Genomic DNA, 26,074 nt, shown 5'->3' on the forward strand with positions numbered 1-26,074 from the left:
GTAATATTTGTGGGTAAGTATTTTAAAGCACTTTATAAATACAAAATTATTTCTGTAGGCACTTCTTCAACCTCAGATGTTTTGGTTAATTTGTTAAATAGACTATCTTAATACCATTTAGCATAATGAAATAAACTTCAGCCTTCAATTTGTTGAACAGGATATAGTTTCCTCTGACTGCAGAGTTTTATATTTTAGTGAAAGACTGGTTTTAGGTTGCTAAGTGTATATGTACATATTGGATGAACTAAGCAAGCTTTAATTGCCTGAGTTTGATCCTTTCATACTATATAGATAGAAGTTTGTATATTCTCATTGTATTTGTGTGCATTTTCTCTGGGTGCAATGGCTTCCTTTCTCAATGAGAGAGAGAGAGAGAGAGAGAGAGTGTGTGTGCATGCATCCAGATACTGATCCTGCCTTGTGCCCGAAGACTGCTGGGATAGTCTACATCTGCCCAGCAACACTGGTCAGGATAAGTAGGTTAGGAAAATGGATGGATGAAGGATATACACACACATTTTCAAATACATACATATATACAGGCAGTCCCTGGGTTACGTACGAGAGAGGGACTGTAGGTTTGTATTTAAGTTGAATTTGTATGCAAATCGGAACAGGTACATTATTTTAATAAATCCATTGTTGACCAACTATAACCAAGTGCTCTGCCAATGAATGATGGAGTTTCACCTCTCTCGGACCTTTTTATTAATTCTACTTTATTTTAAATGGTGATGTTTTTTCTTTTCTTTACTGTATCGCCAGCACTTGCATCAGATTTATGTTTCAGAGACATTCTTGAAGGGTGATGACAAAAGGTTAAGATGAGCTATTCAGCACAGCACTGTACACGCTATCACAGCAGGAAGGCACCCATCGTCAACACGTCTGATGTACTGACAAGAGACAACTTCCTGCTATATTCGTAACAGTACAAGCAGGCTTGCTATTGAGAATGAATGGTGGTGGCGAGGGGTAGTTCAGCACCCGCCCATCACACAATCACCTCCACTACAGTATGCTGCCTGCAGTGTCTGCCCACCGAGAACAAACACGGTGCGGCCAATGGCAGGTAGTGAATCGCCCACCACCACCCCCATTCAACAGGCAGCCACTCGAGGCACACTACAATACTACTCTCCGCCACCCCGTTCACCATCAATGGCCTCCGTTCGGCCACAACTGGGTCACTGCTTGCAGCATTACCAGCCACCCACCGAGAACGAACGGGGCAGCCGTGTGTGGTGAGTAGGCAGTGAAACGCCCTACTCCGCTCCATCCAGGCTACGTCCAGTCAGGAGCAGTAGCTGCGGCGGAGTGGTGGGCGGGCAGCGAACTGCCCCATCAAGCCTCCATCCTGCACATGAGTGATAGCTGTGGACCCGGTGACTATGAACCACGAGTCACCGCTTGCCGCTGGGAGCCACCCAAGGGACACTCAACTGTGCGAGCAGCAAAATCGTCCCCCTCTAGCCTCCGTCTAGCCACTGCTTGCAGTATCCCCAGGCCGAAGATGACTGAGCGGCAGTTACTGAGGTGCATGCGTCGCAGCTGTGGCCCTGTTCATAAGTCGTAGGTCGGATGTCCGTCGGATGCACACACAGTATATAAATAATTAATAAGGCTACATTTTACCGAGATTCCTTATTTCAAACTTTTTAAACACAATATCTGAATTACTGTATTAATGGTACAAGTGTATCTTTATTGAAACTGTGTGTTATTGTTTGTTATGTTATCTTAATAAATAAAAAAAAAATTAAGTTATGACTTATGAAACTAGAACATACAAGCCAGTACTGTTGTGGATGGAAAAAAAATTACCCTTAAGAATGAGTTTCCTTGAATTTCAGCTTGTGACCATAACACTGAAGAATTAGTTTAACGAGTATAGTTTGAAATGAACAACCAACCCTTACCTCTCTCTCAACCTTTTCACTTTCATGCCTTTGAATTTTTTCATTTAATTCATTGTTTTTAGTTACAACTTCTTTATTCCTTTCTTCAATCATATGGACTCTGTCTTCAGTGTCTGCACGTAGTTTAGTCAGAATGTCATTGAAGCGGTCCTGAACATCATTCACTACCCTCTCTTTGATAAGTCCCTTGTTCTGAGCTTCGTCAAGCTGCTGTCGCAGTAGCATGTTTTCACTTTGTGCTTGAGCTAGCCTTTCTTGCATAGACTCCTGCCGAACCAATGATTTGCTTAATTGTTCCTTCTCAATTTGTAACAGGTTTTCAGTTTCTTTTAGACGAGACTGAACTTGTTCCTTTTCCCGCTGAGTACTCTCAAAGAGTAGGGTTTTTTCTGTGAGGGAGAGGGTAGCACGATGACACTCATTTTCTAAACAGTTTGCTTTTAGTTCTGCCTTGCCCAGTTGCTGAGATAAACTATTAATTGACTCCCGTAGCTTGGTCATTTCACTGTTGCTCTTTTCCTGAAGGCGGACTATTTCATCTTTTTCTTGTTGAAGGGCCCGCTCAACATTTGCCTTCCCCGAGTAGTTGCGCTCCAGCTCCTGAATTGCTGAAGCAAGTCTACTATGCAGAGACTCCACCTCAAGCTCTAGTTTGTCCTTTGCTTGTTTCTCATGCTCTAGTTTTGTGGTTAATAAAGTATTTTCAGTTTTAAGTGTACTAATCTGGCCAGTATACTGAAAAACCGTGTGTGCTAGGGCTTCCTCGTTTAATTTCAAATCTTGTTTCAGGTCTTCTACTTTCTCTTTCAGAGCTTCATTTTCATCAAGATATTTGGTTTCTCCAGCCTGGTTGTGAGTTTTCTCTTTTTCCAATTCTAACTTCAATATAGCTATTTCCTCCTGAAGCCTACTTGTCTGTTGAGTCAAATCCTTCTCCTTGTCACTTACTTCAGATAGGTGAGAAAAAACCTGTATAGAAAAAGGAAAATTTAAGGGTATTAGATTTTTATAAATCACATCTCATTTACATTATATGTGCAACCCATGTTTAAAAACTGCATTACCTCAGTACTCTTGGTTAAAGTGACTTTATTTTCTTGCTCAATTTCTTTTTGTCTTCGGAGGTGATTATTAAGTATTCCCTCTTGCATAGAACGAGTGCTGCGTTCCTGGGATAATAAACGTTGAGCTTCGTCTCGCTCATCTTCAAGCTACCAAAAAGAGGGCAGATCTTTAAATTATTTATGTCATTCACATTTGGGCTTTAAACATAGCTGCTGGAAGGCACACATTACATATTTTCATTCCAAAATATTATTAATTAGAAAACAGTTAATATAATGTGAAATTTAATTAGATTACTCCCTATGGTATGAGTTTTGATTAAAAAAAAAATTAATTGAAAAAAATTTCAAAACTGCAAAAAAAGATAATGTATATTAACAACACAATTTTCTTATTTTTTTATTTGATTGTTAACGAGAAGTCAAGAATTATTTGATTGTTAAAATTCAGAGCCTTTAAATTTCTTATTATTTTAAGAAGTTACTGGATAATGTGGCACCATCTCAAGCTACAGGAGCTCAACATTAAGAAAATCTAGAAAATAATAAAGATATAATTATGAAATACCGATCTACTTCTGTTCCTTAAACAATTCTCACTCAGAGTCTTACTTTTTACCATTCAAAGGATATTTAATTTAGGAGATAGAAAGCCACAGTGTATCACAATCTACTCAACATTAGTGCAATATCCTATTGTCACTGCACTGTCCTGTGGATGACACTCATCCACATACTGTACCAGCATGCTGCCACCACTGCACTAAAAAGTTTTTCTTTCTTAGAAATCAGGTTTATACTATGTTTACATTAGGTTTGCTCAAAATGGCCAATCTTCAACTCATTTGGCCACAAGACTGTTTCCAAAAATTAACCTTGTTCTCATTCATACCTTTTTACAAACACCTAACTGGCAATAAGACGATTCTTTCTGAGAAACAGATACTCTCTTGAAACTCTCCAATATACAAACTAATGTATATGCAAAGCTCAGTCACTGAACTCTGCAAACTTATGATTGTCAGTTTTGACTTCTACTTGCCTTCTTTAAAAAATCTCCTTTTTGCTTAGATGCAGATTTTTTTTGTCTGTAAGTGCATTAAATTACAATAGTTTCATAGCTTTTGAGCATAATGGGTATAACATTACAATGATATATAAACATTTTCATGCAAACACTTGTTACTAATATAATTTTTATGGTCCTCGAGTTAAAACGTTTTACATGGGTACTGAGAATTCACAATATTTAAACAAATTATGACTGGATAACCTCTAGTATTATGCACCTTCTATTGTATATTTCCTATGAGAGAAAGAATGTTGTGGTCTAATGAACTTTGTTCATGTCAAATAATAAATTGTTTACTTTATGAGTGTCTGTAAACAGCTATCAGACAATGAAACTTTGGGATTTAGGAGTTTGGGCTCATGCACAACAGTACAAAGCATATCATAAATAACAATCCTAAGAGAGGATAAACACACTAGAATCATGTATTCAGCATAAAATAACAAAAACACAAAAATAAAAAATTCCTTCAATCACTTTTTCCACTTAAATATTGTCCAATTTTAAGTTACTAATTATAAAATAATTTACCTCAAATTAATTTTGTTAAAACTAAATCATAGGCAATTTAACATTATACTATGAAATGTAATATGTGCATAGGCATTTCAGTATTGCCACTTGCTTTTGGAGTTAAGTAATACTTTGATGCTGAAACTTTCCTGACATCATTCAACTTGATGGTAAATCGGGAATTGATGTTTCAATACCTCTTTTTTTTTGTTGAGTAAAGCTTTCATTTCCATTTCCATATTCCTTAGGGTAAGCTCAAGCTGCTGTTTTCCCTCTACTTCTTTACAGTATTGCTCTTCTTTTTTTTTCACCTGTTCTCTGCTTTTTTCATAGAGCATTTGGGCATTTTTGTGCTTCTCTTGCTCCTGTTTCAGAACAAACCTAAAAGAAATTAAGGTGCTTTAGACAGCATTTAATAACTGACTATATACATATATAAATACATATTATATATACACATACTATATATATATATATATATATATATATATATATATATATATATATATATATATATATATATATATATATATATATATACATATATATATATATATATATATAAATACATATTATATATATATATATATAAAAATACAAATATATATCTACACACACACACACATATACATATATATATACTGCTCAAAAGAATTAAAGGAACACTTTTTAATCAGAGTATAGCATAAAGTCAATGAAACTTATGGGATATTAATCTGGTCAGTTAAGTAGCAGAGGGGGTTGTTAATCAGTTTCAGCTACTGTGGTGTTAATGAAATTAACAACAGATGCACTAGAGGGCAACAATGAGATGACTCCCAAAACAGGAATGGTTTAACAGGTGGAGGCCACTGACATTTTTCCCTCCTCATCTTTTGACTGTTTCTTCACTAGTTTTGCATTTGGCTACAGTCAGTGTCACTACTGGTAGCACGAGGTGATACCTGAACCCTACAGAGGTTTCACAGGTAGTCCAACTTCTCCAGGATGGCACATCAATACGTGTCATTGCCAGAAGGTTTGCTGTGTCTCCCTGCACAGTCTCAAGGGCATGGAGGAGATTCTAGGAGACAAGCAGTTACTCTAGGAGAGCTGTAGAGGGCCATAGAAGGTCCATAACCCATCAGCAGGACCAGTATCTGCTCCTTTGGGCAAGGAGGAACAGGATGAGCACTGCCAGAGACCTACAAAATGACCTCCAGCAGGCCACTGGTGTGAATGTCTCTGACCAAACAATCAGAAACAGACTTCATGAGGGTTGCCTGAGGGCCCAAATGTCTACTGTGCCCTGTGCTCACTGCACAGCACCGGGGAGCTCAATTGGTATTTGCCATAGAATACCAGAATTGGCAGGTCCACCACAGGCGTCCTGTGCTTTGCACAGATGAGAGCAGGTTAACCCTGAGTACAGTAATCCCTCGCTATATCGCTTCGACTTTCGCGGCTTCACTCTATCGCGGATTTTAAATGTAAGCACATCTAAATATATATCACGGATTTTACGCTGGTTCGCCGCTTTCTGCGGACAATGGGTCTTTTAATTTAGGTTACATGCTTCCTCAGTTTGATTGCCCAGTTGATTTCATACAAGGGACGCTATTGGCGGATGGCTTAGAAGCTACCCAATCAGAGCATGTATTACATATTAACTAAAACTCCTCAATGCTAAAAGATATGCTTCCCGCGTGGCGCTTGTTTTGTTTGCTTCTCTCTGTCTCTCTCACTCTCTCTGCCTGACGGAGGGGGTGTGAGCAGAGGGGGCTGTTTACACAGTGGCTGGTTGCCTAGAAGATAGGACGCTCCTCTACAAAATGCCGCTTTATCGCCGGTGCTTCTGTATACTTAAAAGTACGTATTGATTTTTTGATTGTTTGCTTTTCTTAGCGAGTGCTCTCTCTGACATTATCTGCTCTTCACGGTGCTCCTTTGAAGATAAGATATGTCTGCATTCTTTTAATTGTGAGAAAGATCTGCCATCTCTGTCTTGTAATGAAGCACAGTTTAAACGTTTGACTAAAGGGTGTTATTTCATGTCTAGAGGGCTCTGATAATGTTAACAGTGTGGGAGAGTTTATAAGGGCTTAAAATATATAAAAATAACCATACAAACATATGGTTTCTACTTCGCGGAAATTCATTTATCGCGGCAGAGTCTGGAACGGATTAACCGCGATAAACGAGGGTTGACTGTATATGTAAAAGACGTGAAAGGGTCAGGAGAAGCCGTGGAGAATAGTATGCTGCCTGTAACATCATTTAGCATGACTGGTTTGGTGGTGGGTCAGTTATGATCTTGGAGGCATATCCATGGAGCGACTCACAGACCTCTACAGGCTAGACAACGGCATCTTGACTGCCATTAGGTATCAGGATGAAATCCTTGGACCCATTGTCAGACCCTACGCTGGTGCAGTAGGTCCTGGTTTCCTCCTAATGCACGACAATGCCCGGCCTCATGTGGCAAGAGTATTCAGGCAGTACCTGGAGGATGAAGGAATTGAAACAATTGAATGGCCTTCACGATCCCCTGACTTAAACCCAATAGAACATCTGTGGGACATTATGTTTCGGTCCATTAGGCACCGCCAGGTTGCTCCTCAGACTGTACAACAGCTCAGGGATGCCCTCATAAAGATCTGGGAGAAAATGCCACAAGACACCATCCCTCGTCTCATTAGGAGCATGCCCCGACGTTGTCAAGCATGCATACAAGCTCGTGGGGGCCACACAAGATACTGAAAAGCATTTTGAGTAGCAGAAATTAAGTTTTTGAAAAAATGGACTAGCCTGCCACATCTTCATTTCACTCTGATCTTAGGGTGTCTACACAATTGAGCCCTCTGTAGGCAGAAAACTTTTATTTTTTATTTTTTTTATTTTTTTTTAGTTTCTTTAAAGTGTTCCTTTAATTTTTGTGAGCAGTGTATATATAGTGCATCCGGAAAGTATTCACAGCGCATCAGTTTTTCCACATTTTCTTCTGTTACAGCCTTATTCCAAAATGGATTAAATTCATTTTTTTCCTCAGAATTCTACACACAACACCCCAAAATGACAACGTGAAAAAAGTTTACTTGAGATTTTTGCAAATTTATCAAAAATAAAAAAATTGAGAAAGCACATGTACATAAGTATTCACAGCCTTTGCCATGAAGCTCAAAATTGAGCTCAGGTGCATCATGTTTCCCCTGATCATCCTTGAGATGTTTCTGCAGCTTAATTGGAGTTTACCTGTGGTAAATTCAGTTGATTGGACATGATTTGGAAAGGCACACACCTGTCTATATAAGGTCCCACAGCTGACAGTTCATGTCAGAGCACAAACCAAGCATGAAGTCAAAGGAACTGTCTGTAGACCTCTGAGACAGGATTGTCTCGAGGCACAAATCTGGGGAAGGTTACAGAAAAATTTCTGCTGCTTTGAAGGTCCCAATGAGCACAGTGGCCTCCATCATCCATAAGTGGAAGAAGTTCGAAACCACCAGGACTCTTCCTAGAGCTGGCCGGCCATCTAAACTGAGCGATCGGAGGAGAAGGGCCTCAGTCAGGGAGGTGACCAAGAACCCGATGGTCACTCTGTCAGAGCTCCAGAGGTCCTCTGTAGAGAGAGGAGAACCTTCCAGAAGGACAACCATCTCTGCAGCAATCCACCAATCAGGCCTGTATGGTAGAGTGGCCAGATGGAAGCCACTCCTTAGTAAAAGGCAAATGGCAGCCCGCCTGGAGTTTGCCAAAAGGCACCCGAAGGACTCGAAGACCACGAGAAACAAAATTCTCTGGTCTGATGAGACAAAGATTGAACTGTTTGGTGTGAATGTCAGGCATCACATTTGGAGCAAACCAGGCACTGCTCATCACCAGGCCAATACCATCCCTACAGTGAAGCATGGTGGTGGCAGTATCATGCTGTGGGGATGTTTTTCAGTGGCAGGAACTGGGAGACTAGTCAGGATAAAGGGAAAGATGACTGCAGCAATGTACAGAGACATCCTGGATGAAAACCTGCTCCAGAGCGTTCTTGACCTCAGACTGGGGTGACGGTTCATCTTTCAGCAGGACAACGACCCTAGGCACACAGCCAAGATATTAAAGGAGTGGCTTCAGGACAACTCTGTGAATGTCCTGATGATGATTTCTCAGTTTTTTTATTTTTAATAAATTTGCAAAATCCTCAAGTAAACTTTAATCACATGGTCATAATAGGGTGTTGTATGTAGAATTCTGAGGAAAAAAAATTAATTTAATCCATTTTGGAATAAGGCTGTAACATAACAAAATGTGGAAAAAGTGATGCACTGTGAATACTTTCCGGGTGCACTGTGTATATCTATCTATCTATCTATCTATCTATCTATATATATATATATATATATATATATATATATATATATATATATATATATATATATCTATCTATCTATATATATATCTATCTAAAAATGACTTTAGGTTAGACATTTGACAAACACAACTGTGATGATTAACGAATACTACAGTGGTCTACTAGGAAAACTGCAACAAGTTATCATAATTTATTGAAATACGTGACAGTAGCCACAATAACCATACTGTTGCATAATGCTTAAGAGTAATCAAGTTGTATGACTCACTGTTTTGGAAGACTACACAAAAAATTTTAACACGGTGGAAGAATAAATAACTACAACAATTTGACAAAATGCTCAAACTAAAATTTGAGAACAATTTTAACCCTAGGATATTTCATATTAAAAAGTAACTCATTGGTCTTACTTTAAATTATTTTGATCAGTCTCCCATTCAACTTTTTTATGTTCAAGCATTGATTTAATGTCCCTTGTCTCCTCCAATGATCTTTGGAGTATTTTATTTTCATTTTCAAGTTGCTTAACTTTGTCAGACTGTAAAGCATACCGCCCTTTTTCTCGTTCTATGGTACGTTCATACTCATGGAACATATTTTGAATCTTCACCAGAGCGACATGATCTAGAAACAGAAGAAGCAGGTAAATTATCTTAAGAAAAAAGACATACAATTCAACTGTATCTGAAAAATTATACATGGGGTTCTCGGGTTACGACATCTAGACATACGACTTTTCAAGTTTACAACGCTCACTCCCATAAAAACTTAAAAAAATTGTGACGTGAGTGTTTCTGCTTACACCGTTAGCGTCATACTTACAGACTACGTGGGCGAACTAGTTTGGTTGCGCACAGCAGAAGAATATGCAGTAATGCGGCGTATGAGTGAGGGACTTGGCGAACTAGTTTGGTTGCGTGTAGCGGAAGTACGCAACGTTTGAGTGAGGGAGTTGGCAAACTAGTTTGGTTGTGCGTGGCACAAGTATTCTGCTCCGAGGTTAGGGATCTGCACTGGCAATCGGAAGGTTGCCAGTTCGAATCCCATAAAATGCCAAAAGCGATTCTGCTTTGTTGGGCCCTTGAGCAAGGCCCTTAACCTGCAATTGCTGAGCATTTTAAGAAGTGAGAAAAGGGCTATATAAATGCAAAGAATTATTATTATTATATTATTGTTTGTATTGCCTTGTTTGACGACTTTTTGGCCCTTAACATGGCAGCTAAATGAAAATCTGAGTCTTCAGATGGTAGTGCTGAAGATGAAAGCTATCATGATGGAAGTGAAATTAAACATTGTAAAGAGATCAGAAGGAATAAAAGGTAAGGGATTTTGTTTTTACACTCATTTTTTATGTTACTACAGTATAGTGTACAGTATAATAAATTTATGTCCTTTTCCTTTTCTGTGGCTTAGTTGTGTTTTTATGTTCTATATTATGATTTTGCAAATGTGTTAGGATAGGTACTGTAAGTGACTTAGGCTAGGGTGTGTTTCGACTTACACCAAAATTCGCGTTACTTCACTGCTGTAGGAACGGAATTGTGTCATAACCGGAGGACCCCCTGTATTTAACATTTAATGGCAATCATGTTATTAAGTTCTGAATTTCTACATTTTGTTATCATTAATGTATGAAATAAAGATTACTCCTGCAAACAGAATATTCTGTTTCTGCTGTTTGTAAGGTTCAGCACAGAACAAACAAAATTGTCTGAAGAACATTTAAAAATGTTGATAATCCAATTCAGAGCCATTACGGACAAAGCCTATCCCACGGAGTGCAAGAACAAAGCCTCAGTTCACTGTATGGAAGATACCTACTGTATATGCAAACTCTCACACACAAATATACACATTCTCTTTCAATCAGTTATGCAGAGCCAATTTAGTCTAACAATTACTCTGAGCTGTGTTACAGAAATGGATAATGTATGTAGGCTGCACAGGCCCAGATTCAAACCTATACGTAGAAGAAAACTTTCTGTATTAAGGAGAAGCAATTTATTCTACATACTCAGCATACTGTGTGTTTTACACTAATCAACGCATTATTTTACTACACATCAACTTTAGAAATGTTTCAAAACCAACTGTTCATTTATTTATTTTTTTTTAAACAAAAATGTTTACATGCCATAATATACCTATAGAGCTGCTATCAAGCTGCTTAATCATCAAAGATGCATTTTTACATCCAGAGACAGGCATCTCTAGCTCTTCAGTAGCAGTATCAGAGGACTGGGTGAAGTCATCAAAATCATTTTCAACTTCTGTTGTTTTAGTATTCTATAAATAATAATACAGAACCAAGGTTTGTAAATGTTAAAAGCAATTTACGAATGGACATATGTACATTATGTGGTAGAGGAAAAAAGGCAAACCTATAAATTACCTTATTTTTCCTGCTAATTCGTGGGATTGGCCTGAAAATAGCAGAACAAACATATTTATTATGTTATATATTATTGTAAGCTAAAACAAATATACTGTATTACATATATCTGAATCATACAAAATGTGTGATATTTTTAATTGAAATAACCAGTAATGACTTGACAGTTTCACATAGTGTTGTAGACACTATATGTATGTAGACAGAAAATATATTTATTTTCCCCATGAGATAAAAAAAAGTCTGGATATGTAAAAATCACATTTAAAAATTCCTATGACCAACTTATCAGAACGAAGAATATTTCATTATTAAAAACTTGACTTATGAATATAAGTGGAGAAGAGTCAGACAGCATATAAAGATGTGTGGCAAAAAGTAAAAAGAGTGTTGATGTACTAAACTCAGGATATTTGGTATACCATGCATGTTAAGTCATTAAAATGATTACCAATCCATTTGAATATGTGATATGTGTCCTGTATATCCCACTAAACATACAGGAAACACATATCTTAATTTATGATAAGATATTCACAGACTAGAGTATTATGAAAATACAGTCCTACATTGTGAAGACAAAATGCATGCCTATACAAAAAAACACTTTAGCAAATTTCTATTTAACTTGTCTTCTGAAAGTTGCTCAAACAAAGCAAAATTGTAAATGAGATGAAAAAAATCCCAATTAGACTAAATAACTTCAAAACATCAAGCTAGGAATTTTCAAGGCTCAGAAAGACTTACATTCACACTTGAGACAACAGAGAAAAAGTGATTGCAGATTAGTACAGAGCTGACTGTACTTCCTTAGAAGACTGGTATCCTTCAACATCTGCAATAAGATGCTGCAGATGTTCTATCAGACGGTTGTGGCGAGTGCCCTCTTCTACGCGGTGGTGTGCTGGGGAGGCAGCATAAAGAAGGACACCTCACGCCTGGACAAACTGGTGAGGAAGGCAGGATCTATTGTAGGCATGGAGCTGAACAGTTTGACATCCGTGGCAGAGCGACGGGCACTGAAGCAGGCTCCTGTCAATCATGGAGAATCCACTGCATCCACTGAACAGTATCATCTCCAGACAGAGGAGCAGCTTCAGCAACTGCTGTCACTGTCCTGCTCCACTGACAGACTGAGGAGATTGTTCCTCCCCCACACTCTTTAATTCCACCCCTTTGGGGGGATAAACATTAACATTATGCAAAGTCTGTCTGTTTTACCTGCATTCTTTAATTTAATATATATTTTTTTTTTTATCAGTATGCTGCTGCTGGAGTATGTGAATTTCCCCTTAGGATTAGTAAAGTATCTGTCTATCTAGAATTTTTATAAATTACTGGTAACCATTATTCTATAGCAACCTTGTGTATTTCATATGCTAAACGAAATCCAGTATAAGCTGAACAACATAGAGTATAGATATATTCATCCATTTTAAGAATTATTTAAATTAATTGTGTCAACACATTTAAAGGACAAAAGACGCTGACGGACAGGTGTGAAGCAATTTAAGGTGGGACAGATATACAAGTTTTTTCGCAAGCTCTGGTAATTCTAGTGTTAACAGATTAGCATGATCACGATATAAACAGCCAGAAATGAGATCACACATTTAAAAATTTGTGATTAATATTATTTCACAAGTCCAGAAGATGTAGAATCTCACAAATTGCAATATCATGAGGATGATAAGTCCTGCTTTTCATATTTTTGCAAGTTCTAGAAATTTGAAAAAGTCTTTATGTGGGTAGAGTTATATGGGAATTATAGGACTGAGAAGAAGCCTGCTATACATCTCATAGCAACTGTGTGAATATAAGAACAATCCAGATCACCCAAAGAAAACAAACAAAAATAAGGAAAACATGACATCACTGGGAGTATTTAGTCATAGGCACTTTGAGCATGGAAAAGGTGGTATATAAATAAAATGCATTACTCTTACTATAAATCTGTGAATACTCCAATGAATACTCCAATGAGGAGTTGGTAATTATGCAAAATGATTAAATCCCACCTATTGAACTGCATTTTACTTTTATAAATTTTTACTGCCAACATCCACTACAAGCTCTTATTAAAGGCAGCGAAAGCTGAAATCGAACAGAGTACCCACTAACAAAAATTAATTTACATATACCTTCCTCCATCTTCTGACACTTCACTTAATGTGCTATCATCAAAAACAGATAGTGGCTCTCCATTAATAGGGTTAGTCTGTTGGGACTTGTGGGTCAATTTGCCAGCTTTATTTAGCTCATTCCTGGGCAGTTCTGGATGATCAATATCTTCCTCATCTGAGGCCAGGTTAATGCTAAAAAAAAAAAATGAAAAATTTTTATTAGAGCCAAAATATATATATAAATATTTACAGTAGTAAAAAAAATTATTGATTACTTTGTAATAAATAAAAGCATTTAAATTTATTTTATATCAGTCACTTTAATATAACTAATCCCAACATTCTCAATTTATCACAGATAACACCTCTTTTTAGTCAACCAATTTAAAAGGAAGAATGCCTTTAGTAAAATGAGGACTAAACATTCCTGTAGTATGAACCAAGAAGGGAATTTCACTTTCAGAATAGTTCTTCTGTACAACTGATGAAACACATCAGCCCAAAGAACATCTGGTCTATTGAGTGGTTGCTGAAGAAATAACTAGATGTAAAATGCATACAAAGCTATATGACAGAAAATACTTGGTCTTCTTTACCAATAACCCTATTTATTTAGAGCCCTTTGTTTTCTGAATCTGTGGTATCAATATATTTGCTTATTTGTTTTGTCTTTTTTAGTTAGTATATACAGCTCTGTAGTTTAACCAAAACAGTGTAATTAATGAAAATGCAGACAATACAATAGGAATATATTTATTGATAGGGTACATTTATTAATTCATTGATTTATTTAATTAGTTTTTTGTTTTGGAGTGACGTCATTCATTTATGCTTCAAGCTATAAATTAGTAACGTAATAATTCTTAAAATGTGATGCTTTTAGGCTAGTTGCTTTTGCAAAAACATTTTTGTGAAATTGCAATATTTTTCACTTCCTTATACACATGGAACAATCTCCAAGGATGAAGTTATTGGTGGACAACTGCTCATATCTAGATATCCATCCATTATCCAAACCGCTATATCCTAACTACAGGGTCACGGGGGTCTGCTGGAGCCAATCCCAGCCAACACAGGGCGCAAGGCAGGAGACAAACCCCAGGTAGGGCGCCAACCCACTGCAGCATATCTAGATATCAAGATGTAATAATTATTAGGTGTACACAACACCACTTATGATGATTAATGTGATTTAGATTGGGAAGACAGTGGAAACATCTTTGTGTAATCTGCACGTCTACACTGAATTAATTGTGAAAACAGTTGCATGGTAGCAAGAAGTTTGCAAAAGAAACCTGTAGTCAGTAATGGCCCACCAGTGAATGTATGATTACTCATTAGCATACTCATAATGTTTATTTCAAGGCAAAATGAATATTCAAAAACCCACTTAATCCAAATCCAATTCCAATTCATGATGGCCACAGCTAATTAAAGGCAAAATAATGTTTCTGAGAATACAATGGAAACTGTAGCATCCAGAATGAAACCCAAAGAGACAAATCCAGAATATATACTGACTCTAGGCAGAGAGGGCACAGAACACAAACACAGAATGCTGGATCTGTGAGGCAACAGTGCTGAATATATTGTGCTACTGGTTTGCCCACTTAAATTGTAAATACATTTAAAAAAAATCAATAGTTGATGCCTTACAAATGTTTTTTTTTTCTTTCTGTTTTTAATACCTATTGAAGTTGTGAGTGATTGGCAGATAGAAAAGTTGGTTTTGCTCTTCTGATTCTCAAATCAATTAAAGTACGAAACAAATACATTTGTCAATTAACAACATAGCAGATCATTGAAGGAGTTACAACATTTTACCTTTTTGGACATAAGAAAACCTGAAACTGATTTCCATGGTTTTAGTAGGACAAGGAAAAAAGTAACACTGAAAGATTATACTTGGGAATAGGTGATGGTTTAGGATAGTTTAGGATAAAAACAACTTAAATGCAGTTTTTTAGGGGTAGGGAAAGAAATTGGATCTCTGGGTTCAATATCTGGTGGCAGACATAATGTTATAATAATTCCGAAAATGTCTTTTGTTGCCCAGAAAATTAATTCTTTGCATAATCCACCAGATGATATTGTTTCGTCTACCGATATCTGAAAGCTTCCCTGCATGTACAGCCTGCTTTCAGACAGAAGAGATCATTTCACTAGGACCTGACTTCCTCATTGTAAAACCCCATTTTGTTTTAGAGCCATTTCATTTTAGATTTGCTCAAACTCACTGCTCTTTAGAAAAGGTGTCAAGTTTACCTTGGCTTTTTCTAGAAATGGTCTCACATTCGACTCGTATTTTCAGGTCATGAAGCAGCATCATATAGTGTGGCTCCCACAAAATGCTTTACTGCTGGCAACAGGTTCTTCTATTCCACCAGCAAATAAATGTATTTAGAATACTTTTTCAGCTTGAATGGTTATTTCAATTAACACTTTCATGTGTGTCTAACATTCTTGTTTTAAATAGAACCACTTGAGGAATTAACCAGCAACAGACTCTCTTGTCTAAAGCCATTTGTTAACCGTGGGATCCTTTATAATATGTGTGGTATGTTTTAATGACAAAGGTTTATGATCATAGGCAACTGATACAACTATTCTTCAGCTACACAATCAGATAACCAAAGGTAAGTTTTAATGCATTTCTATCAAGCATGATTCAATCTTACCGAGAATAAACCCAGTGACAGAGACAAGGAGCCATTTGAGGTGATTTGGGGCATTTGATTATGATTCCTCCTGGATGCCTCCCTCAGAGAGGTTTTAGGCATGTCCAACCAGGAGGCAGCCCAGGGGCAGACATAGGACATGCTGGAGAGATTATGCCATCTGAACTAGGAACACCTTGGTATCCCTCTGAAGAGTTAATGGAGGTAACGGGGAAAAGCAATGTCTATGCATCTTTTCTTAGACTGCTGCCCCCTCAACCCAGACCAGATGAGCAGTAGAAAATGGCTGGATTGACAGACAGACACATAGTGTGGTCTCAAATAATTTTCTGGGGTATGTCTTGAATTGAGCATTCTAAATAAAATCTAAAATTTTAAGAGGATTGGATCAGTTTGTTTTCTTCATCATTTTAAACAGTACACCATGCCTCCAAATAGTTGCCGAGTTTTGCTTATGTTATAATACAAATACTATTAGCACTACTGTAACCCTGCAACCAATAAAATAATTGAAAAAGTTAGCTATCATGTCTTATAAAGAAATTTTCACAGACTTACCCTTTAGGAATATGGCCATTGAGAGTCTTTGATTCACAATAGTCTTTAATAATGTTACATTTCTGTTCACCAGATAGTTTATTATTCTGTTTCCTTTCCACCTGAAACATGAATATGAAGTATTTACATAGTGATCCATAATATATATTTATGATGTCAACAAATAAAAACTGAAAAGGTGTTGCCAAAATACCAGTTATGGATATTGCAAATTAGCAAAAGGAAATTATTCTAAGCGAAGTACATTTTACTGTTCTAGCAATAATGGCAAAAATCAATAAAGTAACAATGGTGTCTGATTATAGGCAGAGGGGGAGTGTTATTAGAAGTCATAGTGTCTACAAGGAATAGCTTAAAACACAACTGAAAGATTAAGTATAAACGGAAGAAGAGGATAACTGTTAGAACTTAAGGATTTATTACTTGACAGAGTAGTGTTACTTGTTTCAAGATGCAATAGGTGCAATCATATAAAAAGTTCCAATATTAACTAAATTAGTTTTGGAAGGTAGAGTGAAATTACCTTATACAATTGCCTCTCTTGACACCAGTTTTAAAGAAACCTTAAAATATATGACAGGCACTTGAAAACATGCTCTCAACAATTATCACAACTGCTTTAAACCAGGAGTCCAAAAACCACGGCACTAGACTGTCACATTACCAGCCCTTTAACACTAGAATTACCAGAGCCTACGAAAAAACTCGTAATTCCGTCCCACCTTAAACTGCTTCTTAAATCCCTTCACACCTCTCTGTCAGCGCCCTTTGTCTTCTAAATGTGCTGATGAAGAGAAGCTTGGAGCAGCCGGCTATTCCATCCCCCCACCAATTTAGAACGTGCACAAACTTCTCCCAGCTCATGCCTTGATTGAGTATCTGGGAGTGAAGTGGAGTTTTAGAGTGGAAATAATAGATCGTTATTTGGAACACACGCATTTCATGTCTGTTCCGTTTCTACAGTAATCTGTGTCAACATTGTTAAAACAGAAACGTTTTTTATATTCTAGTAGTAGATGACAAAATGTAGACATAAACTATATAATGTATGAAGCCTGAAGTCCAAATAGCAAAGAAACATTTTCACAAGAATAACACAATTGCGCCTTTATTCAAAAATATTACTGCAGAAACAAAAAGCCGCCTTAACATGCGACATTGACACCAGTTTATTGTAACTGCCTCCGTGGTTCAATAGACTCAGCCCCCGCTTGGGAATCAAGGGGTCACGAGTTCGATCCTGCGCCCCTCCGTTTTGAGAAGTAAACTGCTCTTATTCTTACTGTTTTAGAATAAAAGCATACATTTGATTTCAGTCTGTAACAGCTGGAGCAATTTATGATCCTTGTAAAGGTTTTTTATTCACTTTTCATTCTCTCAGTCGCGTTCAGAATCAATCCATACAACCCCATCTGACACGGCTGTTTTCACTAAAGACGCGCTATAGCTCTGCAGTGTACCACGATGCATACTAACGCCACCCCCCGGGTTCTGACACACAAACGCTGGCGAAGCTGCCTTCTTCGTATCTCATCGTCACTTGCTTTTCTTTTTATTCAGTTTTATTGAGTGTTCCTGCCAGTCCCCGCATGTTGCTGTATGCTGTTTCTTTTGTACTCCAGGACATGCAGAGGAAAGAATGGTAAAGACCAGTAACTTCGGCGCTATATGCAATCATCAGACACTCCCCATCTGCCCGTGTCGTTCAAACACAGGAACATATATTGGTGTAAAAGTATAACAAAAGTGCACTTTTTCCATCGCCTTTTCCTGTAAGAAGCAATGTCTCTCTATGCTATGGTTTCTATTACATAGCTGCAGAGCTATAGCGCGTCTTTAGTGAAAACAGCCGTGTCAGATGGGGTTGTATGGATTGATTCTGAACGCGACTGAGAGAATGAAAAGTGAAGAAAAAAAAGCTAACCTTTACAAGGATCATAAATTGCACCGGCTGTCACAGACTGAAATCAAATGTATGCTTTTATTCTAAAACAGTAAGAATAAGAGCAGTTTACTTCTCAAAACGGAGGGGTGCAGGATCGAACTCGTGACCCCTTGATTCCCAAGCGGGGGCTGAGTCTATTGAACCACGGAGGCAGTTACAATAAACTGGTGTCAATGTCGCATGTTAAGGCGGCTTTTGTTTCTGCAGTAATATTTTGAATAAAAGCACAATTGTGTTATTCTTGTGAAAATGTTTCTTTGCTATTTGGACTTCAGGCTTCATACATTATATAGTTTATGCCTACATTTTGTCATCTACTACTAGAATATAAAAAACATTTCTGTTTTAACAATGTTGACACAGATTACTGTAGAAACTGAACAGACATGAAATGCGTGTGTTCCAAATAACGATCTATTATTTCCACTCTAAAACTCCACTTCACTCCCAGATACTCAATCAAGGCATGAGCTGAGAGAAGTTTGTGCACGTTCTAAATTGGTGGGGGGATGCTTCTCTTTATCAGCACATTTAGAAGACAAAGGGCGCTGGCGGAGAGGTGTGAAGGGATTTAAGAAGCAGTTTAAGGTGGGACGGAATTACGAGTTTTTTCGTAGGCTCTGGTAATTCTAGTGTTAAACAATAACTGCAATGTGTGTCACCTGGCCTACTCAACGTTAAATTCCCAAACATAGGCCTACATAAACCAAAGCAAATGTAATTTGGGCATCTGGAGCCACCACAGAAACATTAAAAATATACCCAGATAACCTCCCACAACTGTTACACCTTAACTCACTAAGTGAATCCTGAACTAGCCACATTAAATAATGTCAAAGAAAAGAAAAACTGATTCTGAGTGTAGGATATTCAACCAATAGTGGACCAATGACTATATTTTTGCTCAGTGCAAGGACAAAGCTGTTTGTCTTACATGTCAAGAGTTTATAGCTGTCTTCAAACAATACAACTTGAATCAGCACTATGGATTTTGACAAAAAAAAAAAATATGATTGTCTGACAGGGCACGTGAGATCAGAAAGAATATCAAAATTAAAAAATGGATTGATGATTCAGCAGAATGCATTTTTAAAACAAAAACAGATAAATACTCTGTTGGTTTTAAGTAACCAAGTTAATAGCTACCAGTGGTATACAGTACGATTCACACATGGACAGTTTATAAAGGAATGTCTGGTTTCTGTTGCTAAGAAGATCTGTTTAGAGAAGGCAAACTTATTCATTGTGATGTGTTTTTTCCGCATAAACAATTACATGTAAGGTTGAAGAAATGGGTGATAATTTGCTTATGCATTTGCAAAGGAAATCTAAGACATGCTATTTTTTGGTGGCACTTGATGAAAGCAATGATTTTCGTGATACAGCACAAACTTTGATATGTATCTGGGGAAGAATTTGCAGCACAGCAGAGCATCTGTGACAACACAATGGAAGAGGATATCTATGAAAACTCTTGATAATTTGGAGCTCAACTGGTTGAATTTAAGAAGTGTGACAACTGATGATGCCCAAGCATGGGGGTTCTGTGAAAAGAGTGGTTGCATGCATCAACGAAGAGATGGACGAATGCAGTCACTTACATCTGATTGCAATAATACACTTTTTGATCCACCAGTAAGCATTGTGTTCCAAAGTAGCTGCAGGGCATAGTGATCAAGAATGGAAATGGCACCTTGCTTTTATTAACATATACTGTAACAGAGCTTCTAAATCTGGGGTGCCCAACGCGTCGATCGCGATCGACCGGTAGATTGCAAAGGTAGTGCAGGTAGATCGTGTTGCATTGCAAAAAATTTTTTTTATAAACGTTAGTCTATCATAGATCCTCCCTATGGCATTTGCCACTTGATTGACATACAGGGCAGCCACTCTGAGATCTCTTTTCTTCTAAGACACTGGTCATCCCGCACGCACGATCAAACGCACGAACTACTGCAAAACTCCGGCTGTGATCTAGTTAGCCTTCCAATTTACATTAACTAAAAAAGGGATTTAAAAAAAAATTGTTTGGGGAGGGTATGGGCTGGATGTGGAATTGAAATAGGATTTTTTTTCTCACAATGTCACAATCAAAGTGCGTTTGTCTGATCTGTCAATCTATCATTGCTATTCCAAAAAAGAAAAATGTGGAAAGTCACTTTCAAACTGTTCATAAAAACTATGAAACCGACTTCCTTCCGAAAAGCGATCTGTGAAAGAAAAGGAGAGAGAACTAAAATCGCAGTTAAATCGGACTGCCGTCATTTTTCACTCGGCTGAATTCAAAAGCTCCTTGACTGCATTATTCGGCTCTACTTATTTATGCGAGTCATCCTTTTCCCACATGAAGATTGTTAAATCTAAATACTGTAGTGACCATAAATGTATTGAATTGTTATTGTGCCATAAAGGTTATTCAGTTATGCAAGGTATAACAACATATATTTTATGTATAAAGTATATACTCAGTATATTATATATACATACTGCTTATATATATATATATATATATATATATATATATATATATATATATATATATATATACTGCTCAAAAGAATTAAAGGAACACTTTTAATCAGAGTATAGCATAAAGTCAATGAAACTTATGGGATATTAATCTGGTCAGTTAAGTAGCAGAGGGGGTTGTTAATCAGTTTCAGCTGCTGTGGTGTTAATGAAATTAACAACAGATGCACTAGAGGAGCAACAATGAGATGACCCCCAAAACAGGAATGGTTTAACAGGTGGAGGCCTCTGACATTTTTCCCTCCTCATCTTTTCTGACTGTTTCTTCGCTAGTTTTGCATTTGGCTACAGTCAGTGTCACTACTGGTAGCATGAGGCGATACCTGGACCCTACAGAGGATGCACAGGTAGTCCAACTTCTCCAGGATGGCACATCAATACGTGTCATTGCCAGAAGGTTTGCTGTGTCTCCCTGCACAGTCTCAAGGGCATGGAGGAGATTCTAGGAGACAAGCAGTTACTCTAGGAGAGCTGGAGAGGGCCATAGAAGGTCCATAACCCATCAGCAGGACCAGTATCTGCTCCTTTGGGCAAGGAGGAACAGGATGAGCACTGCAAGAGCCCTACAAAATGACCTCCAGCAGGCCACTGGTGTGAATGTCTCTGACCAAACAACCAGAAAGACTTCATGAGGGTGACCCAAGGGCCCCATGTCCTCTAATGGGCCCTGAGCTCACTGCCCAGCAGCATGCAGCTCGATTGGCGTTTGCCATAGAATACCAGAATTGGCAGATGCACCACTGGTGCCCTGTGCTTTTTACAGATAAGAGCAGGTTCACCCTGAGCACGTGACAGAAGTGAAAGGGTCTGGAGAAGCCATGGAGAACATTATGCTGCCTGTAACATCATTCAGCATGAGCAGTTTGGTGGTGGGTTAATGATTGTCTGGGGAGGCATATCCATGGAGGGTCACACAGACCGCTACAGGCTTGACAAAGGCACCTTGGCTGCCATTAGGTATCAGGATGAAATCCTTGGACCCATTGTCAGACCCTATGCTGGTACAGTGGCTCCTGGTGCATGACAATTCCTGGCCTCATGTGGTGAGAGTATGCAGGCAGTTCCTGGAGGATGAAGGAATTGATACCATTGACTGGCCACCACACTTTCCTGACCTAAATCCAATAGAACACCTCTGGGACATTATGTTTTGGTCCATCCAATGCCACCAGGTTGCACCTCAGACTGTCCAGGAGCTCAGTGATGCCCTGGTCCAGATCTGGGAGGAGATCCCCCACAACGCCATCTGTCATCTCATTAGAAGCATGCACCGATGTTGTCAGGCATGTATACAAGAACACAGAGGCCATACAAAGTGCAGTGTACAATTTTGAGTTGCTGCAATTAAATTTTGGCAAAATGGACTAGCCTGCCACATCATTTTTTCACTCTGATTTTTGGGGCGTCTTTGAATTCAGGGCTCTGTAGGTTGATCATTTTCATTTCCATCAAACGATGTGGCATCCTTTCGTTCCTAACACATTACCCAGTCTATATCAGTATAGATATCCAGGAGGATTTCTTTTTCCCATTGAGATATGATGTGTTTATATATACACACACACACACACACACACACACACACACACATACATTTTTAATGTAGGTAGATCATTTTGACCTGGTCATTTTAAAGTAGCTTGCAAGCCGAAAAAGTGTGGGCACCCCTGTTCTAAATGGTTTAAACATGCAGTTTCAAGGGAAGGGGAAACTCATCAATGACATACACTCATATGTACGGGCATTTGAAGTAAAACTCAGCCTTCCATGTTAAACAAATAAAAAAACCAGTTGCATTCATTTTCATTTACCAGAATAGCAGAACTATGACAGTCTGAACGATGCATTCAAGTCTAGAAGCATAATTCATTTCTGTTCTTCTCTCCCATCTGGGGCCTTAATCTTAAAAAAAACATGCACTGAAAATGACAACAATTTTTGGAAGCACCTACATTTGTGAAAAAGCTTTTTCCAGATTAAAACGCATCAAATCTCCAAACAGATCCTGACTCACTGATGCACAACTGCATCACCTACTACAAATGGCAGTGACAAACATTGAAACTAACATAGACTTCCTTTTAAGCTAAAAACATACTCATAGCTCACAATTATTTAGTTAATTACTATGATTAAGTACTGTTGAGGATACCGGCTATACTGCAATTTCTTTATATTTCAAAGAACTTGTTAAACTTCATGAAAAACAAATTCTCTCGAATGTACCTAGATTTATGGCATTATAATCATATATTTTGTATTTCACCCCGACTCGCGTTTCCTCATGGTGTGAAAGAAAGTAAGTCGGCCTCTTGATTCAAGATTTAGGACCTAATTTAAAATAATTTGCTGCCGATATCAAGATGAATACTTTTTCTCTTATCAATACAAGAACAGGAAAAAAAGCAAATGAACAAGTGGGGGAAAAAAATCACATTAAAATGTGTTTTGTTTTTTGGGAGTGAAAAGGGTTAATAATATTTACATACTATTCTAAAACTGATACTAATAAAAATAAAAGATTTACTCAACAGTAGAACCATTACAATATTTAAGAAACCATAAATATTTATTGATTGTAGTCTAACAACATCATACTTATTATTGCTACCACAAAGAAAAGACCTGAAGAAACATGAAGTAAATATATTTGTGAAATGCTTAACTGAGCAATTCACCATTAAGAAATTATATCCACATTTTAGCTTATTAGTGTCACTGCATTTAAAAAAATGGCAGCTCTGAATATCAGCTTAAATGCTGCAAAACTGGGAATGGAAACAAAAATATTAATTGACTATATATTTAATAAAGTACCAAAACTTCCAGAATAAAATATGAAAAAATGCCTGAAATTAAGTTCAGGCAATATCTAAATTATCAAATATAAAATTATCTAATCTAAAATATCAAATATCTAAGCGCCTTGATCATGGGAAAGGTGGTATATAAATAAAATGTATTATTATTATTACTTTTATTAAATTAAGAATTTATATTTAATGCAGGATTCTAAATATTTTCTGGGTACTCTGTGAGATGGCTTGGAATAGTAAGCATTACACACAATACTCACCCAAGTTAAGTCTAGTACAAGTCAAAATATTGTACACTGAACAAGTTAAAATATTATATATGCATGCAAGGGTACAAGCCAAAAAGAAGAAAAAGTATACTCCAAAAACAAAACAATTCATTAAGATACAGATGCAAACCACACAACACGTTGACATATCTCAAATGCTGCTGAAAGATAGGCTCCAATGACAGCAAACCCCAACACAATAAATTGAAAAAACATTGACAAATGTACACATCAACATATACCGTACATGTACGCTAAAAACAAACAGACATACAAACATATATATTAACTAAAACTTGGGCTGTTTTGTTACTATTTCATTTCTAATATAATTAAAATACAAATTTCTCATGTCTACAGTTTTGGATTAATCAAAATGCTTTACAGTGATCCCCCGCTATATCGCGGGTCAGCTATTGTGCCCCCGCTATATCGCAGATTTATTATTATTATTATTATTACTACTAGAGAGCACCGACCCCTGCTCACTTCTCTCACCCACCCCCAGGTTTGGTTTACCGGATAAACAATTTAAAGGGATTGTTATTTTCATGGGAATTGTTATATATGCATTATTTTCATGTTTACTTTAAAACTTTTGTAAAAACAATATTTGTTCTTTATATTCTGCCCCGGGCATGGTTAAATCTCTTTCTCGCGGGACGTATAACTCTGCTCACGTTGTGAAGGGGGGGCCTGAACGCACGTTAAAGAGATGCGATTGGTTTGGCTGCTGTCTTGCTGTTGCTGCTGGCTAGCTGCGTGTTCTGCTTGTCGCAATTTGCGTCAATCATTTAAAAGCCTGTACAACAGCTGTCCTTTTGCCATTTCACATTCTGAAGTGGTGGGAGGGTTGAGGGCTGAATGCACACTAAGGAGAAGTGCTTGGATCATCTGCTGGCAAGCTGCATGTTCTACTAGTCATTATTTTAAGAGCTGGGAGCACCTGAAGTGCATCTGCCAAAAGCATTCCAACAACTGTTAGGTTAGAGGTCTGTGAACTTGTTTTAAATTGTTTGTAAATAGGACGTGACATGCAAAAGTCACTGTCTCACGGGTTTTGCTTCCTAAGGTTGTAATGTCTAGTCTCTTGTGTCTTCAAAGTGTGTCTCCGAGATGATCTGGTCTCGAACTCTTCGCTCAAACCCCTGGGAGGTGCGCTACGCGCTTGCCACTTCGCATCTCTCCCGCTTGCGTTGTGAAGGGGGGGGTTGGGGGGAAGGTTGCTGAATGCACGCTAAGGAGAAGTGGACAGATCAGCTACTGGCTTTGTGCTGCTTCTGCCAAGGTGCATCTTCTGCTTGTTGCTCTGCGTGTTGATCATTTAAAAGCCTGTACAACAGCTGTCCTTCCATCTCACTGCCTTGTCTCGCATGACGTTAAAATGTCTCCCGCAGGATGTCAAATTGTCTTTCGGGACGATTACGTCTCATCTTCCTGCCAAGATTTTTTTTTATACTTGAGAGATGTTACTCATTTCCTTGCCCGACATCCACATATCATGTGTGTTTACAAAGTGTGTTTAAATATGTTTACATGTGTGTAAAGTGTGTGGGAGGGGTATTTTAAGGCTTAAACTATAAAGAAAATGTTTACTTACATGGTTTTTCTATAGCGAAGATTTTCACTTATCGCTGATGGGTCTGGAACGTAACTTCCGCGATAGGTGGGGATCACTGTATGCAGCATTAAAAGAATTTTCAGAGTGATACTCTGTATTCGCACACCACTAATAGAGCCTATTCCTATGAGCTATTCTTACTTGATCGTAAAGCCCCAAGTTATCATTAAAACAGACATCCTTCTGTAGAATGAAAACAGCAGCTTTTCCTTTTCAGAAGGCCTTCTCCC

The 26,074-nt window shown here is 37.8% G+C and overlaps 1 protein-coding gene across 6 annotated transcripts in view; it reads right to left on the minus strand.

The window, feature by feature from the left end:
* si:ch211-272n13.3 (ankyrin repeat domain-containing protein 26) overlaps window positions 1–26,074 on the minus strand; it is a 179,689-nt gene that overhangs the window by 49,258 nt on the left and 104,357 nt on the right. For all 6 annotated transcript variants that reach the window (XR_005634684.1, XM_039761406.1, XM_039761409.1 and 3 more), the window contains 8 exons: window positions 16,665–16,765; window positions 13,447–13,620; window positions 11,306–11,336; window positions 11,058–11,199; window positions 9,324–9,537; window positions 4,769–4,952; window positions 2,987–3,133; window positions 1,923–2,891 (listed from right to left, as the gene is read on the minus strand). Coding sequence is in view for 5 of the 6 variants with exons in the window: in XM_039761406.1 (XP_039617340.1) it covers window positions 1,923–2,891; window positions 2,987–3,133; window positions 4,769–4,952; window positions 9,324–9,537; window positions 11,058–11,199; window positions 11,306–11,336; window positions 13,447–13,620; window positions 16,665–16,765 (1,962 nt within the window). In the remaining variant the exon portion in view is untranslated. The remainder of the gene's footprint in view (window positions 1–1,922; window positions 2,892–2,986; window positions 3,134–4,768; window positions 4,953–9,323; window positions 9,538–11,057; window positions 11,200–11,305; window positions 11,337–13,446; window positions 13,621–16,664; window positions 16,766–26,074) is intronic.

Source organism: Polypterus senegalus, chromosome 8 (assembly GCF_016835505.1).
Source record: "Polypterus senegalus isolate Bchr_013 chromosome 8, ASM1683550v1, whole genome shotgun sequence".
In the NCBI taxonomy this organism is placed as follows: domain Eukaryota; kingdom Metazoa; phylum Chordata; class Cladistia; order Polypteriformes; family Polypteridae; genus Polypterus; species Polypterus senegalus.